At 35.8% G+C, this 20,582-nt stretch overlaps 1 protein-coding gene across 1 annotated transcript; it reads left to right on the top strand.

Annotated features, from left to right (window-relative positions):
* Nucleotides 1-952: 952 nt before the first annotated feature.
* LOC108553734 (glucose dehydrogenase [FAD, quinone]) lies at nucleotides 953-10,678 on the top strand. Its single transcript, XM_017908794.1, has 4 exons — nucleotides 953-1,017; nucleotides 5,456-6,625; nucleotides 8,197-8,380; nucleotides 9,358-10,678. The coding sequence occupies exons 2-4, from the start codon at nucleotides 6,221-6,223 to the stop codon at nucleotides 10,662-10,664; spliced, it is 1,896 nt and encodes a 631-aa protein (XP_017764283.1). The 5' UTR covers nucleotides 953-1,017; nucleotides 5,456-6,220; the 3' UTR covers nucleotides 10,665-10,678.
* Nucleotides 10,679-20,582: the final 9,904 nt, after the last annotated feature.

The raw sequence follows: 20,582 nt of genomic DNA, 5'->3' as shown, positions 1-20,582 counted from the left end.
TTATAATTTAAATCGAAATAAATATCGTAGAATGCATAAATACAAATGTAACTTTCATCTAATGGTATATAAAATTTATAAGAAAAAATAGCCCAAAGGTAATCGTTAGTAACGTTACCATTTTTATGTTACTGGAAGAGTTAATCGATTTGGCAAGTGAAGAAAGTAATAAATTTAAATTTAACTAAATTTTACTTAAATTCTGATAAGACGGCATTAAAAAATTCACCGTTATCATTCATGGCTTGCTAGTGCATTCGAGTTGCATTATTGCAATGATTTACATTAGAATACGGAGTTAATCAAAGTGACATCTGAAATAAATTATTTATTATTCAAAGGCCAACAAATTTTTGTCGTTTAATGGTGTTAATCTTAATCATCAGGGAAAGTTATTATAAATATAAAAAGTCATGACTGTACCAAGTGCTTTGACACTTAAATTTAAGATTTTTCAAAAAGTGAAGTTAATCGATTTGTGCAGTGAACGGCTCGAATATCTCCCCGTGATAACAGAAATAAAACCCCATCGATTCTTCCCAAATGAGAGTCCAAGCCATCTCAATCAAATGTCCCATCCTATCAGCACCATGACAGGATTTCCCAGATTGCGACAAATGACGAAACCCGTCGATCAGTGCACGAACGATCGATGAGGGGAAAAAATGGGACAAGAAGCCTGACCGATGAAAGGTGAAGAACGGAAGTGAAGGTGAGAGGCGACCAAAGGCTATCTGCGGGACAGATCTCAACCCCGAGGGTCAACGATGCAGGTACGACAGGAACCTGTTCCAGTCCAGGTGGTGGTAGTACCGTGGTTTATACGTAGAACGTAATGTTGGAACATTCAGTCTTTCGCTTTCTCTGCGTCCGCGAGCTGCTCGATCGGCCCATCTGATCCACGTGCTTCTGTGCGTGGTCCACTGCCATTTTGGCGACGTCACAGAAACCTGTTACGCTAGGAATCGTTGACACGATCTTGAGGCTAGATGCTGATGGCAAGTATGACGTTGCACAGTGAGTATCGAGAAAACGGTAGTTCACGTTGGAACAGTGTTCTCAAGGTGCTATGTAAATCGGCTTCGTCTACATGCAGGAATAGAGGATCGAACCTAGAACAAAGGTGTGGAAACAGAGGTGTCGAGGATCGTGGTTCTCTTATTTCCTTCGTGAGAGGAGTCCAAAGTGGAAATCAAATAAATACAGGACTTTATTCTTAGTTTCCCTTTTTGTAGACTAATTACTAGCTCTGCTGTCCTTCGCGTCCTTTTACACGGTGTTTACTCCTATTGTCTCGCGCCGACAAGGAATATTTCATCGACATGGCCAATCGCCGTGTCATGGCCACGTGTGTCAGTCTATCACACACACGCATACCGTTTACACTTTGGTTCACGGAGTTTCTTAATAGCAGCAGTTTTGATGACTTTTTAGGAATAATTGTTGACAGGCAGCTCTGTTGGTAAATGAATTTATGTTCGTGGATTTTTCAAGGCTTAATACGTTGACTGCCAACTACGAGATATCTCGTTCCTTCGTTATTTGCCATATTTGTACAGCTATGAAGAAATCCGTAGTATAACATTTTTATGGTTTCTGATCATTTTTAAAACAATCTTGCATGTCAATTACGAGATAATTCGTAACATGATTCTTTTTTTAAAAAAAAGAAACATTTTTTAAACCTTTTCATTATTACTGTGCACTGTAAATAAAGGTTTTAATAATATAACGTGATTAAATCAAATTGACTTCTTAGACCGGAATTGTGAAAATTTGCCTAGCAATTAACGTGTTAACCCATTAACTGCCACGATCTCCATTTGCGGATTTTGGAATTTTACGTACACCATTACCAAAAATATATTTGGTAAAATATATGCGCCTGACAGTTTAGTTTTATTCTATATATATCAGTCGATATTGTATGTAACAAGCAATATTGACTGTGCATCGTTATATTTTTGGTTTGGTTTTCATATTATAATGAAATACCGTACATAAATATGTAATTCAGAGGTTATAGTAACGATTTATTACTTACTCAGCTTTTTGTTTTGTACTGAAATGATTTTATCGATCATTTTACAACGACACCCATTTTGGGACTTTTTCGAAAATGTCAAATATTTTCCAAACGAAACATAATTTGAATATAATTATACTGTTACACAACCTTTCGTGCATATATATAACTTATCCGACGAAAAATTTCAAAAAAGGAAATTTCGAAGTTAATGGGGTAATGCGATCATTAAGACAATCGAAGCATGATTCGGTAAAATCTGACTGCATTATTCAACGAGATATTTCTCAGTTATAATTATGTTACGAGTAGCTACACCTAACTATCGCTTATTCTTTAATACTAGGTTTACGAACGCTATCTGTGTACCTATTTCTAAGGACACCTGTCAAAGTGACAGGTAAAGGAAACCACGTGTCTTTTTCTTAAACACTAAACGTACGAAGCGGGATCAAATGACCCCTTTGAAAATTTACTTTATAAATCGTACATTCGTTGTTATTTCTTCTGCTCATCTGAATTTCTGTAAATTCTCATATTAACTGATTGTTTGATTTCTCGCTTTCTGTTTTTCTCTTGAGTTATTTTCTACCGAGAAAAATTCTTTACATACCACGAGGGGTCATTTTACCTCCTATGGCAAGAATAGGTGTATGTAAAATACCGGTACATTTAGCGTTAACGATTAGTTTAATTTCAAAACAATTATATATTATATTAACAGTCTTAATATAAGTTAACTAAATCTGTTACCATGGTATAATTGGAGCAACCCTTCCATCAAATCGACAGGTTCCGTAAATCTAGCGTTAAGAATCCATTTTGCCAATTGGTCCAAGCATGGGGATTCCTTTCATCGTTAATAAAATCGTTCACGAATAATCGTAACATGAGGACAAAAATTTTTCCACCTTGTCACGGGTTATTATTCGAATAGCTCCATGGAAATTCTTTGGATAATCAACACCTGTCTATCTACGAATTTTCTTCATCGCAATACACGTTTCGTTCACTCGTTTCCATTCGAAACGATTTCCCAAAAGGAATTCCTCCGTGGCAATTTTGCGCAGGGAATCTAGTACCAAAACAGTGAGACTGCCATTCGAATCGAATTACCGTCTCGAACGACACGGCACTTTCATTGTCCGAAAAATGAAGGTACGATGAGCGAGTACGGAAAAGGAAAAGGAAAAGAAAGTGTGCCGCAAGCCCTGGCTGAAATGGTTCGATTTTGTAAGGAGTGTCAGGTCGCCCGAGAACGACGATGTCACTGGGCTGCATAGTTAAAAGAAGAAAGTTATGCAAACGCGAGATCACTTGAAATTGTTTCGTCGCGAGCTTTGTGCCCGCTCGTGGACGAGTGACACGGTCACAAACAGTTTCGTGCCGGCGAATATGAGGCTCGTTAACACGTAAGCGAGAAACCGTGTTTTCGCGATTATTGTCTTGTGACGATTCGGCGAGTCCCGGGCACCAGTGCGTAAAGCAATCGAGGAATAGTGCACGCGTAAGTCGGATCATCGAAACAGTCATTTACACGCGAGTACAAAACGATTTTAATTTTTTTCTATTATTTTACGTTTTTATTTTCAAAAAACTTTTTTTAATTTTTCAAATTAGGGAGTGCAGTGTCCAAGTGGTTGTTAATTACAGTGTTTTCTCACTGTGGATTTATTTTTATTTTTATTTTTTCTCGGGTGTGTGTACTTAGGTGTATACAGGTGTACATACAGAAGTGTATATACATTGCTTTTGTACAAGAATTGTCGAGGATATGGATTCAGTTTGGGTTAATTGACAAATATTAAATAATTTAACCCTATACACTCGACGATTTTGTCGTTAAAGAAAAATAGTAATTCAAAAACTTTCTGCCATACAATCGAGGATATTTTTAAAACGATAAATAAGAAATCGTATGCAAATTGAGACGCGGAATTATTTTACTCCGACGTTCCACGCATCGTTGGGTAATTTTGAATTTAATATATTAATTAAAGTCGATTTTTAGAATCTGATTAAATGGCGACCGAGAGTCGCCTCTCGAGATTGGTCTTTTGGGGAAGGGGAAAATTATAGGAGTATATTTTTTATTTTTTTGAGAGTGTATAAATATGTAGATGTAGATACAGAGAATTTTCTTCTGTTGTTTATAAATTTTGGGGGATATGGATAATTTAATATTGTGTTTTCTTTAGGGATTGGAGTGCAAATTATAGGAGTAATTAATTAATTTGTTTGAGAGTGTATAGGTATGTAGATGTACATACAGAGAATTTCCTTTTTTTGTTCATGAATTTTGGGGGATGTGGATAATTATCGATAATTATAGATAATTATGCCTGTGATTATGAAAGTGGTCTAAGTCACTTATATTTGCTTCTGAAATATTAAAAGCTTCAGCCTTTAAATACGTCATAAATTATAAAATTAATTGCGATAAAGCTGCAAACTCAATCTAACGATTCAATTCTTCACTGTTTTGTAGAAAATAAATACATTTTATCGTAATATAAATAAATTCAACACGAAATAAATAATAAAATCGTTCCTCTTAAGTCTCGTTCGATGACTTGAACCACTTTCATAATTATAGGCACAATTATGGATAATATTGTTTTCTTCTTTTAGGAACGGGGCTTGCAAATTGTACGAGTATGATTCATTACTGAAATTGGTGATAAATGTAAATTAATGGATACACGTCGATTTTTATCATTTTCTTCTATCATTTTTATTATTTTTATTTCCTTTTAATTAATTTCATTCTAAAATTTCTATACGTTTCTTTGGTCGTATCTCTAATTTCCATTACCAAAGAATGAATAATGTCATGTCATGGCACACCTTTTTAGATTGCACCAAAAATTTGATGCAATCTCTATCTTTAAATTCCGACCGTAGAAACGTTCGTATATATCTTCGTCAAGAAACGAATACACGCGTGTTCTTATCCTTGTAAATTTCGACAGGTTTGCTAATTCTATTTTAGACCTACTTTGCAATACCACGAACCTGACATTGATTTGCAGCGAAATTTCGTAAGAATCTACTACGTAGCACGTCAACGATTGCGAAAGCTTTTCCTCGCTTGATTACTCTCAAACTGAATCACCTTGGGCAAAATATGGTTTCCCCTGAAATTCGTGACAATTACGTCAACTAGCATACAAACTATGAACGAAATTCCGAAGAGAATTCCAAATAATTTTCGCCAAATTTGGTCGCGTTAATTTTTATTTGTCTGTTAAAAGTTACGCAGAATATAAAAATTCTTTGAACCACGTTTATATTAATTTTTCATTATCGCAAATATGTCGAATGATTATTTAGATTATTTACATAGCAATTTCAAAACACGTTCCCTAGAATTTTTATTTTCAATGTAATAATATACAAACAATCCAAATTAATTTAATACCTTTGCAGGTTGCCTCGAAGAAGCATAAGTACCAAAGGAATTGAACTAATTACCTGTCAAGTTAAACCCAAAATCGAAGCTTTCCCTGCTTCGTGATTAGAAAGGAAATGATCGGAGATAATAAAAATTATCAAGAGCTTCATAATGACATTGTTCAGTTCCATTAATATAAATGTAAACTCTGCACGATATGAGACCTGGCATAAGTTTAGGTAGCATCGACAAAGTTATCAAAATCTAGCATCAGAACACTAAATTACCTCGTTAACCATGACTAATTGCTAACCTTTCGAAACATTATAACTCTCCTTGATAAAACAAATTTCACTTTCTGCAAGAATGTTTCGAATCCTCGACACGTGAGTGTAATTTCCAGAGGAAAGAAGAAAGAAATCAAATGGTAAACGTATAGCCAAAAATATTCTATCCCATCCAAAGTTCTTTAAAATCAAAGTTCTTAAAATCAAACTGCCTATAATCAAAAGTATTCTTCTAAATAAGAACAAACAAAATAGTAAGCTTCTTTAACATGAACTAAATATAATCAAAAATATTCTTCGAGAGAAGGAGAAGAGAGTGAGAAATAGAAAAATTCTATAAATCGACCAAGTCAAATTTACAGCCAAAAATATTTTTCAAGAGGAAGAGGAAAGGAAAGAAAAATTTCGCAAAGTAGAAATTTCTAAAATCGACTAACAATAACTGGGCCAAGAAAAATTCCAAGATTGTTGTTTTTTTTTAAATATCGGAAAAGTCTAGAAAAAGATAGGAAAATGAGTATCATGACAGCGTCTGCAGTGGCGATAAAGGGCGCCACGATTCTTCTTGGAAAAGTGGCGATAATCCCTGTCCTCATAGCCGCTCTGGCGTATTTTAATTACGAGTTGATGGATCCTGAGAATCAGCCAAAAGTGACGAAGAACATAAAGAAGGAGTACGATTTCGTGGTGATCGGTGGTGGATCAGCCGGAAGCGTGGTTGTGAATAGGCTTACAGAAAATCCAGAATGGAGTGTGCTGTTGTTAGAAGCTGGCGGCCATGAGACCGAGATAACCGATGTCCCTATACTGTCTCTTTACTTGCACAAGAGCAAACTGGATTGGAAATATAGGACACAGCCGCAGGATTCTGCTTGCCAAGCGATGGTCGATCGACGATGCTGTTGGACCAGAGGAAAGGTGAGATCCATTTAGGGTAAAGGAGGAATCATGTTAGCGTTAATCTCGAGATCCGAGAAAAATATTGCGAAGAGGGACAGGACTGCAGGCTCAAATTAGAGTGATTCAATTATGATTTCTTTCGAAGCGATCGTTTCGAAGTAAACGAGCAATTAGGGATTCGAGAATAATAGTTGCCGCTAAAAATTGGGTTTCGAAACACTTACGATTTATACAGCTGAGATCCGAAAATGGAATCATGTTGATATTAATTTAAAAGTTTGAGAAAATTTGTGAATAATAAGAGGAAAGGTGGTGAAGTTATAATGATCGATGTATGGTTTCAATTTGGAAGAGTTAGGTTAGGGGTTTGAGAAAATTTGTGAATAATAAGGAGAAAGGAGACCAAGTTATAGTGATCGAAGTTGGGTTTCAATTTGGAGAAGTAGGTTAAGGGTTTGAGGAAATTTGGGAATAATGAGAAGAAAGGGGGTGAAGTTATAGTAATCGAAGTTTGGTTTCAATTTGGAGAAGTAGGTTAAGAGTTTGAAGAAATTTGGAAATAATGAGAAGAAAAGTGGTGAAGTTATAATGATCGATATATGGTTTCAATTTGGAAGAGTTAGGTTAAGGGTTTGAGGAAATTTGGGAATAATGAGAAAAAAGGAGGTGAAGTTATAGTGATCGAAGTATGGTTTCAATTTGGAAGAGTTAGATTAGATGTTTGAGAAAATTTGTGAATAATATAGTTGGGAATAAATATTGGAAATATCGAGATATATGATAAAATAGGTCAAGATCCATAAAGTATACTGATAGTCGATATTTTCTAAGATGTTCTGAATGTTTATTTATTTAAGAGGGTTCTTGATATAGACGAAGGCAGTTGAATATGTTATGGTAATAAAAGCCTATGGGTACGAATGTAAGTGATCCATCATGTTATGGTGTCTCATGGGTCTCAGGACGCAAGATAACGATCTTTTATCTCAGATGAAATAGGGTAAAGCAGATACTACGACTTTAGACAACCCAAAGTGAAATAAACCATTAACAATTATGTTAATTTTAACACGTATATAGGACATAACAATGATTACCTTAAATCTACAGAAATTTCAGTTGATACAATTGATTAATATTACAAATTACCTATTTTTGAAATTCAGATCGAATAAAAAAATGATATATTTATTTCGAAACCGATAGACCCTATATTATCTGCCACAATACAGTGCCTTCAACGATGCTATGTGAAATAACAAATAAGATTTCTTTAATTTTTGAAAAAAAAAGGCGATCGAAAATAGAAGAATTGTAGATGGTATATCATTATGTTAGAAATCACTTTCAACACTATTAAAAAGATTTATAAAACGAAGATTTTATTATCCATACAATTGCTAATTAGTTGGAATTGTACCTTAGTAACTATAGCTTGCAATTGATCAGAGAATTCAAATCATTTCTGTTCGAAAACTATAGTTTGACTAGTTGAACGAAGAATATTAGACAAATTAAAATAGTAGACAAAGTTACATGCTAAAGAATGTCAACAAAATTTGTATCTAACACGATTTTTGGAATTTCAGGTTTTAGGAGGCTCGAGTGTGCTTAACACGATGCTTTACATCCGAGGAAATCGACGAGATTTCGACCAATGGGAAAGCTTTGGGAACCCTGGTTGGAGCTATGACGATGTTCTGCCTTATTTCAAAAAATCCCAAGATCAAAGAAATCCATATTTGGCTCGCAACACCAAGTATCACAACAGCGGTAAGACACTACTTTCACATTTTTGCATAAGTATAGAAAAAGCCGTGCTATAACATGAGAAATAAAAATAATTTGAACAAAAATATACCAAGTCCATTTTGACGAATAGAAGGAATACTGTGCTTCTTCTGTTATGCTAATGTTATACGCAAAAGAAATTGGATAGGAATTTAAAGGAAACTTTCAGAATGTTGGTGATTTAAATCGATTAATCACGCGTAAGACCTTGTTGAATGAGAAAAAACCAAAGTTTCGTAATTAAATTTAGGCAACCTTCGAAAGACCTAGACACTACTGTCGTAATAGTAGGTGGATTGTAGATAATTAAAATTCTATAATAAACACGATACACGGGACACGTAACAAAATGATTCGAGTGACAATTAAAATACAATTTTGGATATGAAATACACCAAATGTAAAATATCCAAAATATATATATTTCATATCACGAAATTAAAGACAAGTAAGGTTAAATGATCGTAGCTCGATATCGTTAAAAAATTGCTAGATTCTCGAAACAATATTCGAGTGTTACTTCACAGCAAACTGATTTTACGTTCACTGGGAAACCAGGTCATGTTATATCACCTAAACTGGAATAATTACTAATAAACCGGTAATAAATTACCCTGCAATGAAAAAATATAGCCACGTTGCTTACTACTCTATATCAGTGCGATCAACATTTCACGTGTTACACGTTATAAATAATCCTGACAATCTGAGTAGGAAAAAGATTGAATAATTACGCGCATACAAAATGAGTTGTGGCAAAAATCAATCTACGTAAGAAATAAGATATTCCTCTTAAAAAAATCTCGTCGCGGGAATATGAAAAAGTGATGAAAAGAAAAAAGTTAATATAAGATCCACAAACAGAAAGAAAATTAATTACACGTCGCAAAAGCTTTTACTTTCAGAACTTTTTAAAGCTACGTATCTCTAACTAGAACTCTGTCGTCTCTTCTTTCCAGGAGGGTACCTGACAGTTCAAGACTCACCCTACAACACACCCCTAGGCGTAGCCTTCCTTCAAGCCGGTGAAGAGATGGGCTATGACATAATAGACGTAAACGGGGCCCAGCAAACTGGTTTCGCATTCTATCAGTACACCATGCGAAGAGGAACAAGGTGTAGCGCCGCGAAAGCGTTCATCAGGCCCATTCAGCTACGCAACAACTTCGACCTGTCCCTGTGGAGTCACGTGACCAAGATCCTAGTGGTTCCCGGGACGAAAAGAGTCTACGGCGTGGAGTTTATCAAAGAAGGTCGCAAGGAAGTGGTCTACGCGAAGAAAGAGGTGATCCTGTCAGCAGGTGCCATAAACTCGCCCCAACTGTTGATGCTCTCCGGGATCGGACCCAAAGAGCACCTAAAAGAAGTAGGGATTCCGGTGATACACGACTCGCCAGGAGTTGGACAGAACCTCCAAGACCACATAGCAGTCGGTGGTCTGGCTTTCCTGATAGATTATCCCATCAGCACAGTGATGAATCGTCTGGTGAACATCAATTCCGCTCTAAGGTACGCCGTCACGGAAGACGGTCCGCTGACCTCCAACGTGGGCCTAGAGGCTGTTGGGTTCATCTCAACGAAATACGCGAATCAGAGCGACGACTGGCCTGACATAGAATTCATGATGACCTCGGCTTCCACCAACTCCGACGGTGGAACCCACGTTAAGAACGCACACGGCCTAACGGACGAGTTCTACAATGACGTATTCGGGAACATCAATAACCGTGACGTCTTTGGGATCTTCCCTATGATGCTCAGACCTAGATCCCGAGGCTTCATCAAGCTGAAATCCAAGAATCCTCTAGACTATCCTCTCATGTACCACAACTATCTGACCGATCCCCATGACGTGAATATCCTGAGAGAAGGGGTCAAAGCAGCGATAGCTCTGGGAGAGACCAGTAGCATGAAAAGGTTCGGTGCCAGGTTCCACAGCCGAGCTCTGCCCAACTGCAGACACATACCCATGTTCACCGACGAGTATTGGAACTGTGCTGTTCGCCAGTACACTATGACGATCTACCACATGAGCTGCACTGCCAAAATGGGTCCACCGACTGACCCTATGGCAGTGGTGGACCCCGAGCTGAGAGTCTACGGGGTGACTGGCTTGAGGCTGATCGATGCGTCCATCATGCCCACGATTACCAACGGCAATATAAACGCACCGGTGATCATGATAGGAGAGAAAGGCGCGGATTTGGTTAAGAAGCAATGGCTGTCGCGAAGAAAGAGGGACAGCGTCACGATTCCGGGCTCGTGATATACAAATTCCTGCCGAGAAATCGGCTAGTCAAGCGATCAATCCGCGAACTTGACGAGGTTCTTTCGCAAATGACGAGTGGTAACAGAGAACTAGCGATTTTGATCGATGTGTGCGTTTAATTCTACTCGAGTGAACTTGGATTTTGGTCAGGGGTTTTGCAGAAGGATATAAAATCGTGGCTGTTTGTTATTAGACTAAGTAGTTTCTTTGGAACTTCATGATGGAAAATGCTATAGATGAAATGAAGTTTTCGTGCAAGTTGTGCAAGTAGTATTACATCGCATTCATTCCTGTTTTATTATCCACACCGAACCATTTGAAATTCTGCTGCCAATATTTTCAAAATGTTTAACACTAACAAGGAGGGTGCAAGTCTTTCCGGGTCATAAATTTGGCTGAAACTTTGCAGGTTTGCAGATTTGTCATTCAGTTCAAGAAAATGTATCGTTATAAAGGTAATTGCTCGATAGTTTTCGAGATATTTATAATTAGAGTTTTATTATTGCCTTAATTACAAATTTATTTCAAATTCTCACGATGTTGGACCACAATGCCACTTGATAACTATCGATAACTATTCGAAAGAAATCTCTAGTTATGATAATAAAACTTTAATCACAAATATCTCAAAAACTATCGAGAAGTTGCCCTTACAATGGTACATTTTCTTGAACCGAATGACTAAATCTACAAACCTACAAAGTATCAACTAAATCAATGACCCGAAGGACTTGCACTCTCCTTCTAAGACTGCTAAAGGAGCAAAAATGATTTGTCCCAGACTTTTAATTTTCGCAGTCGCTAAAAATATGCGACTACTTTTAGCGAAATTAGTAATGATTTCTCTGCAAAGATTATGTCTCGTCATTTTCACTGTACCACTTTACATGTTATAGACTGGTAGTTGTAGCGTTGATACGAGCTTTCCTATACCAAGAACATTTCTGTACCAAACATCCAGGCTAAGGATATTAATTCTCAAATTTATTTTCCAACTATTCTCGATACTTCGTCCCTATCTTTGCGATTCTCGTAGGCATATTATCGCGTCGTTATTTTCAATTAGAAGAGAGTAAAAGAGGGCAAATGGAAGCAAGTGTTTCGCGTTTAACACGTTCTCCACCGAAAGTTGCTGATGAACGGGGCAGAGATAAAGCACGTGACTGTCTCCACAAACTCGTTTTTAAATTTAAAATTTACGACTTACATTATCGATTTACATAATCGATAGCCAACATTGCGACACACTCGATCGTCCAATGGATTGTGACCCATATCCTGACCCGAGAGTAAAAACTTGAATGGAACAAGCGCATGACATCTAGAAGCAACAAGATCCAGAACATGGTAATTAATTCCGTATCAGCGGAATCTTATTCGACGATAAAAATAAAAATTCTGCATAATCATAACTTTCCACTTCGTTTTGAAACTCACGAGCTGGGAAAGTTGTCGATATAATCGATATAATCGATATAATGTTCGATGTTAGAAAAATCCTGTAAATCAATATAACCGATAAAACGTAACAGGAAGGTGGTAAGCAGGTAAAATCTGCTTTGACGAAAATTTTACAGACACGAATATGTGGTTATGCAATATTTAGCTGATCAAGGTATGTGATATCATAAAGGTTTGATACTTATGGGGGGTTTACAAGGGCAGATTTAATTTTTGGAAATAAGAATTTGGAAATAAGCTGATGTCTGTATCTATGTATAATAGTTCGGATTTTTATTACAAATGGACGACTAAAATGATAAGTTATTGTATAAAAACTAAGACATAGATTAAGTTGATTAAATAAATAGGCTATTTGGTATGAAGAGATACGTTTCATTTCTGGGTGAACGAGAATGTATACGTGTATGTACATATACATGAAATTTATCGAAAATATTTTCTTATTACTGGAATATATAATAAACAAATATTAGATAAATGTAAATCCGTATTTATACGCAATTGAAATATTCATACCTGTTTATCAACGAATGAAAGTGATAAATGCGCTACCTGTGACCAAATAATAATTATTTTTCTATATCATGACACGAATGTTGCTCATAAATAATTGTAAATAATATACGACAATTATGGGTGTTCGTTGATTCTGTAAATAGTTAGCAGCGTTGTGCGAATCAAATTCATCGTGTAATGTATGTGTTTTGGTATTGCTCCACCGAAAATGATATTATATTTAAGTTATTCGAGTGAGATAATTAGTGAATTAATTAAATAGCGTTAGGTAGCGTTTCTCGAGAATAAATTGCTCTGCAACGCGGGAAAAATTAGCGAACGATATGGAATGACGAAGAAAATCAAGGTAGATGGTCAGTATAGCACCATCGCATTGCAAAATGTCGGAAGCAATTTTCAATTACGCTACCATTACACATTCCTAGTGAAAATAATGTGTATACGCTTTCTCAGGACGCATAGACTATTTTTAATTCCATTGTCTCGTGCTTGGCAATTTCCTGGGTAAATATACTCGAAGTCATTCGTAATTAGTCATGGAAGATGACACTTTTTGTAACTTATTATTGTAGGATTTCTAAGTAGATTAATCCTGTACAAACCGAAACCTGCGCGTCTAATGAACAACAACTCCCCTTTAATAATAAAACTGGTTTATTTAATTAACTTATTGCACTAAGTTTCTCTCAATTCTAACTCTCAAACACACGATCCTCTATTCTCTACGTCTCGACTACGCACAATCTGCTACGCCCACGCCCTTTTGCACCCTTACTTAAAGTCAAAACTCTCTCTTTCCATACTCAGGCTTTCTTTCTCAATCACTCGACCAGTCATAAATATGTCATCCGTTCGCACGCACTCCAAGTATCGTCCTAAACACCTAAGTCAAACCCGATTTACTGTTTATTATTCTCCAGGTAGAGTCCTTCGCCGCTCGCCACCGCACGTTATACTAAACAAACGTAAATGAAATAAGCGGAAATGTTGCACAGAAAATTTTGTCGGAATTGTTCACCTTCGTCTTACTGCAACTTCGAATCGTTTACCTTCATCGCACGAAAAATATGCGAAAAATCATGATATAAAGTAAAATACATTTTTATTATGACTCTTTTGAAATGCAAATTGCACGTAATACGAAATATTTAATTTTATTCGGAATTTTAGGAATATTTTCTTTCAAAAAGACTTTCCTCAGAATTCCTTCTATACTACATGGATTACCATAAGACACGAGGTAACGTTTGCAAAAATACCTAGCTAGAAAAAGATGAAAATTTCATCTGGAAATATTGTATAAATTATATTAGAAAAATTTGGAAGAAAGAAATTACAGATATTTATTTACGTCGTGTTAAATGACCGATTCATTTTCAATTACACAAGTTCAGCAAATTGTGAAAATGAAATTTCAGACTGTTTTTATTTTAAATGCAACGCCCAAATTCCCCGACTACTTTTTAAACGTCCTTGGGTACATAACGTCGATTGGTTTAAAGGAATGAAAGTACATTTCACTTGCAATCCATTGCGTAATACACGATGGCGATTATAAGAAACCTGCTGGATCTTTCAGACATTTTGATAAAGTGCTACGCGATCTTTCGCACGTGTGTCCAAAATAGTCAGACGACACGTGTGATTGATATACTCTAACCTATCGACCTGATAATTTCTTCAACTATCTTTTCATCTATCAGCTAACTATTATATGTCCACTAATTTTGCAATTTGCAAATTATAAGGTGCCAACGTTATTTCTAAGTAAATTTCATATTCTGCGCAACATTGAACGCGGTTTGCGTAAAATAACTTTAAATTAACCCTTTGCACTCGAGAGGTGAGCTTCAGTCACCATTTCATAAAATTTGGAAGATCGATATTAATTAATATATCAAATTTAATGTAATGTAACAGTGTGCGAGGTATCGAAATGAAATAATTCTACAATTCTTTATTTACTTCTCAAAAAAGTATCGTCAGGTTTTTTCAGTAGAGAATCATTGAATTTCTGCTCTTCTCTAGTCAAAAAATCGTCGAGTGCAAAGGATTAAACAAAAAAATACGAAATTTTCCTTTAATGTTAAAAAATTACCCACCGATACCAGAATAATAAATGATTAATAACAGCCCGCGAAAGTATTCGAATAACCTTGAAACACTATTGCTAATTACAATAATTATTCGACAGCGAGGAATGATTTATAACACGGCATCGAGAAAAGTGAAGACCTTTTTGCCTACATAAAAGATAAATTGTTAAATATATTTGAATTTTAAACAAGAATTTCTAAAGATCACAAATAAATGCTGACTCATAAACGGATGCACGTCAGAGACATTTCGAATCACGATAAATCTTCGCGACATCTTGCATAAAGAGAAACCTCGCCGAATTGGTGGATCGTGGAGTAAAAAAGCTTCGAGAAAAATTTGAACGATGCTTATGTAACCGATTATTTCGAGAACGTGGTGAAACGTCGATCGCTAAAACGATCATCTCGTACGAAGGTGTTTCACAATCGATGATTCGTTGTGTGGTCAGTGGGACAAGAAACGGATACAATGGTTCGTAAGAGCAGCGTCCTAGTCACGATAAGTATAGTCGGGGAATAATGTTAATAACGGTCCAGTCGTTGATTAAACGATTATCATTATCCATGATTGCAACGATGAGGCCTTGTTTCCAATTGAGAAAGTGGAGTGCACGACACGCAGGTGCACAGCGATCTCTGAGAGCGAGATCTGAAAACCAAGATCCGCTATTCACTGCTTTGTATCATTCTTAGTCGATAAAGAAGTATTTCGAACGAAGCGTCATCCAGTCATCGAGGGATTCAATGGTAAAATATCGTCTGGCGATAAAAATTTATGCAAAGGAAACGAAATTTTTCAGAGAAGAACAAAATTCGTGAAATTCGATAGGTAACGTTCTTTTGCCGAAATTTTTGTAGAAAAATTGCTGAAACGCGGAGGAAAATTATTGTGGAAATATTTATACGAAAATTCATATGTAAGAGGAGATATTATTTCTCTAGAATATTGAAAATTAAATAGTAAAAATTTGAAAGACGAAAATTCACAGATTAGAGGAGTTTAATTTTCCTGGGATTCGTGTAGTGTTGATAAAAATTTGGGAAACTCAGAAACTGAAGAAAATAATATTTAACTCGGGGAACTATTTAAAATAAACGTAACCAAAATACAGCCTGTTCATTTCTATATGAATTTCTTCTTTTTAATATTAACACTTTAGTGGCCACACGTTTATATATGTAATATATAAAGATATAATATTTTTGAGGAATTAATTTTAAAAAACTCTATTTAAAATTCACGAAATAATATAACATGTACGAACATACACATAAAACAAAAAGTAATAACAATTTAACAACAAATTTAATATTTTTCCTTTGTGTGATAATTATTAATTATTAATTAGGCGTAGCATCACACACATGTTGTGCGAGCGGCCATTAAAGTGTTAAAGATACACTGAACACTTTTTAATACTAAAAGAACCTCAAGAAACTTTTGAAAATAAAATTCAAGGAAACAATGTTTAACTATGACAACCTATTTAAAATAAATATAATTAAATTAGAAACTATTTCATATGTGTATATAAATTTTTTGATATTTTTTGTTTCATACAAGGAAGATTAGCAAAACTTTTTGATACTAATATTAAATTTGTTGTTAAATTGTTATTGTTTTTTGTTTTATGTGTATGTTCGCACATGTATTATTTCGTGAATTTTAAATAGAGTTTTTTAAAATTAATTCTTCAAAAATATTGCCGACCCCTGGCAACGTTTGTTTGCCAGGGGTCGGCAATATTTTTTTAAAATTAATTCTTCAAAAATATTGCCGACCCCTGGCAACGTTTGACTGCATAAAAGTGCGGCCACTAAAGTGTTAATATTAAAAAGAAGAAATTCATACGGAAATAAACAGGCTGTATTTTCGAGATCCTTAAAGAAATTTTGAGAAATAGGTAAGAAGTAAAAATAAAAGGAGATATATAAAAGAGCTTTGTACGAAATTTAATTCTGAAGTATCACGAGGGTACTGAAAGGCAGATAATTGTATTAACACGACTACTTATGATCCTTTACTTTCTCGTACACGTACGTGTCACGAATGAGCAGCGTTGAACTCTTTGGTTCTTATGAAAATCTCTTTTGCATGCGAATGTCGAGGAGAAAGACGCCTCGATATCTGAGATACGTGATTTGGCAATCGGAGAAAAGGAACACCTACGTACGCATACAAATTCCTACATACATATATACGTAAGACGACAACTAGAAAAAGAAGTATGTTACTCGTTATTAAATTCATTTCGGAATAAAATAAAATATTCCTTGTTTAAGAAAGATCAAGAATAATCTTTCACTAACATTTCCTCGCTAAATAATTTTTACCACATACGTAAAATAATGAGACGTGTCCAGAATATTTAAAGATTTCATCTTTAACGAATCCTCTGCTCCAGAAAAGTTTGCGATTTTTCAAATATATTCTAGATACACTTCCAAGTCAGAGATAATCATGCCCAATAGACAGAATTCCTATTTAATTGCGCAATTACGTATCTCCACTCGACATAGGAATAACTTACATTTAAGAATTCGTTGAATTTAATTGATCGGAGAATGTGCCAAGGTTAAATTTCTCAAAATGTATTAAAAATTCCTTACAACGTATTCGAAGGATCTCCAGAAGCGAAGTTATTAAGGAATTTCATAACGCTAAGCGATTCTTAATAAATATTACATTTACTGGAACAAAAATTTATCACGAGTGCAATTATATTGAAGTGTTATTATAGTACGATATAACGGAAGATACAATTAACTTGAATTATACCAACGATAGCTAACCGATCTACCAAATGAAACACTGAAATATAATTTTATCTCTCAATTTCAGATCTCGCTTTCTGATTCGATACTTGCGCCGCAATTAATCGATTGCGCATCACCGGCTGTGCGGGTTAAATAATTTCCATTAATTTGCACTACCGAGGAAAACACGATCGGCTGCGTGCAACGGAATAAATAAACCTAGAATCACAGGTAACAGCAGAAAATCGCGTAACAAGCTGAATGGAGCTATCCAAGGAAAGTAGTACACGCAGGAATGAGTTCCCGGGGCATTCGCGTCAGGCTGCTTTCGATCGTGTAACGTTCTTTCAAGGGAAACATACCGACCATGGAGCTCGTATAAAATTCCACGTCAATTGCAATTAGATACGGGTATTAACATATTCAGTACCGAGCGAGGAGCTTTACTTTTCCCTGCAGTTCAACGACAGTACAAAAGCAACGAAGACTCGCGGTTTCACCAGTCTGATTAATAAAGTCCGTGATGAAATCGAAAAGATTGCCACACGTTTCACGCACGATGTAGCAAAAATCAACGTTCACCGAGCTCTGATCTTAATCGAGACTCGTCACGCGTGATTTAGTAGCGTTCTTTCATTTTTTCCATGGGAATATCGAAGATCGATTCAGCGAGATCGACGAAGAGGACAGAACGGATCAAGATACGGATCTTTATGCTACTTATGTAACAGCTCGGCGTTTTTACGGTGAAAAGTAAGTCGAGGATTGCAACAGATTTACTTTTCAGGAGAATGTCTGACAAAGATTAATTTTATTTCTTCCTTTTTTAAACGAAAATTCCATTTTTCGAGAAATTTTTAATTTAGGGAGAAAATTAGAATTAATCGTAACGAAATCAGGCAGATTTTTGCTAATATTAAATCTACAGATTTAGAAAACTGGTTTATGCGAAATGTTGGGTAAAAGAAGAAAGAGAAGTTTATTTCTTTAATTAATCTTTAATCTCGGATATATCTATGCACGTTAACCACGAGAATCAAAGAACCATAATAATTATTTAATTCTTTTATTACCACCGTATATCGATTACATATTAGGTAAAGTAAAAAGAAATCCGTTATTTTTGCATTGAATTTCATGCACCTAATTTTTACCGTACCTAATATAATGAAAGACGAAATAAGTTAACAATGTTGGCCATCACCTGAAAATTCCAGTATTTCTTTTTACTTCACCTAATATTTCCTATCCTTTAAATTTAACACTAAGTTTACGGATGCTATCTGTATACCTATTTCTAAGGACACCTGTCAAATTGACAGGTAAAGGAAACCATGTGCCTTCTTTTTTAACGATTAGTTTAATTTCAAAATAATTATATATTATATTAACAGTCTTAATATAAGTTAACTAAATCTGTTGCCATCGTATAATTAGAGCAACCCTTCCGTCAAATTCACGGGTTCCGTAAATCTAATGTTAAAGAACGAAATAAATCGTACAATTTTATACAATTTATTTATTCCTATAATTCAAATTGTTAACTAACTATTTCCCTATATTTATTCTAAAAGCACCGATGAGAACGCGATTCGTTCTTCTTCCCGAAAAATAAATAAACAAATAAATAGTACAATTCTATAAAATCTGTATACCGAAACATACACCTCGTGTTCTCCATTGTAATACAGAAATTGTAGGAAAACATAACAACATTGAATGTACCCAGTGCACGCAAATAAAAATTATATTGAAAAATTTTTACATTTTTTAAACAAACTACTCCCCCCCTCGCCTTATATTATAAATATTATTAGATAATATTCTACATCGAAAAGTTAGGTGCAAAGCAAGTATAATAAAAACTCGGATATGGGTCAAAAATGACCCATATGTCAACTCGTCGCGTCACTCGTCTAAGGTCGGCTATTCGAGGGTTAATCGAATCAACTGCGTCAGACAGGTGACCCCAAAATTCCTTCGTCGATGCCTAATCGGTCCCAAAAATGGCATGTTGACCGATCCGCGCGTACCGGAAGTGGCGAAGGAGGCCATCAAGTAGCGGGAGTAGGAAGACCACGGCTTCTTTCACCGCGATTTTCGCCCGAAGGCCAAGGTTAACGGGAAAAATTGAGCGAGCTAGGAAGCACGAAGACGCAAGAATGCACAGAGGATGCACAATCGGTGGAATTCGATGCACAAAAGCGTGGACGATGAGGGCCCTGAATGGCTCGCAGACCGTAGAAGACGAGAGAAAGTACGGGTCGGCTGGCCACGAAAGCAAAGAGAAAGACTGCGACGCGTCGCACGCCCGGAGACTTTTAATTCGCACAAGGCACAATGTACACCGGAATTCGGTTTCCTTTACAGAGGACGTTGGAACGTGTCCATAATGGCGCAGTTCCGCTCGAGCGAATGAAATTTTTGCGGCCGACGTGGCTTGCTCGAAGCGATCACGATATTTGAGAAATGAACGAGGTTAGAATGGCATAGTGGCGAGATACACAGGGGTGGTTCTGTGGCTTTGCGAATGGAGTAGTTTCGTAGGTTCTTTCGCGTCTCGCTTTTTGTGTACTGTTACCATTTCCTGTTATTTCTATACTTTTATTTCATTCTTACCGGTGTGCATTTATTTACTACTGCAATTTTATTTGCCTGTTTTATAGCGATATTGAAATATATAATTAACACGTTGACTGCCACGATGGTCATCACTGACCGGTGTTTGACTCCTCAGCGGGGCCTAATTTTTTGAATTTATATTTGTTTCAAAAACTTTGAACAGAAGACGTTAATAATTTGCACCATTTCTTTTTCTTTTTCAGCCATACTGCTTGATAATTCATCATTATATCGTAAGAATAATGGAAATTTTATCGTGACTCCCTCAGCATCCCATATAAGAAGTACGTGGCAGTCAAGATGAACGAATTGTTAATCAAGATACGAGCCGTTCACTGTACAAACCGATTAACTCCACCGTTTGAAAAATCTTAAATTTAAGTATCAAAGCACTTGGTATAGTCCATAGAATATAACCCTATCTTAAGGGTTAATATTCATAATAATAATACTTGCC

The sequence above is a fragment of the Eufriesea mexicana genome, unplaced genomic scaffold (assembly GCF_001483705.2).
Source record: "Eufriesea mexicana isolate 0111107269 unplaced genomic scaffold, ASM148370v2 scaffold4744748580, whole genome shotgun sequence".
Lineage (NCBI taxonomy): Eukaryota > Metazoa > Arthropoda > Insecta > Hymenoptera > Apidae > Eufriesea > Eufriesea mexicana.
Note: the sequence above shows the minus strand (reverse complement) of the source record. Positions and strands in the feature narration are given on the sequence as shown.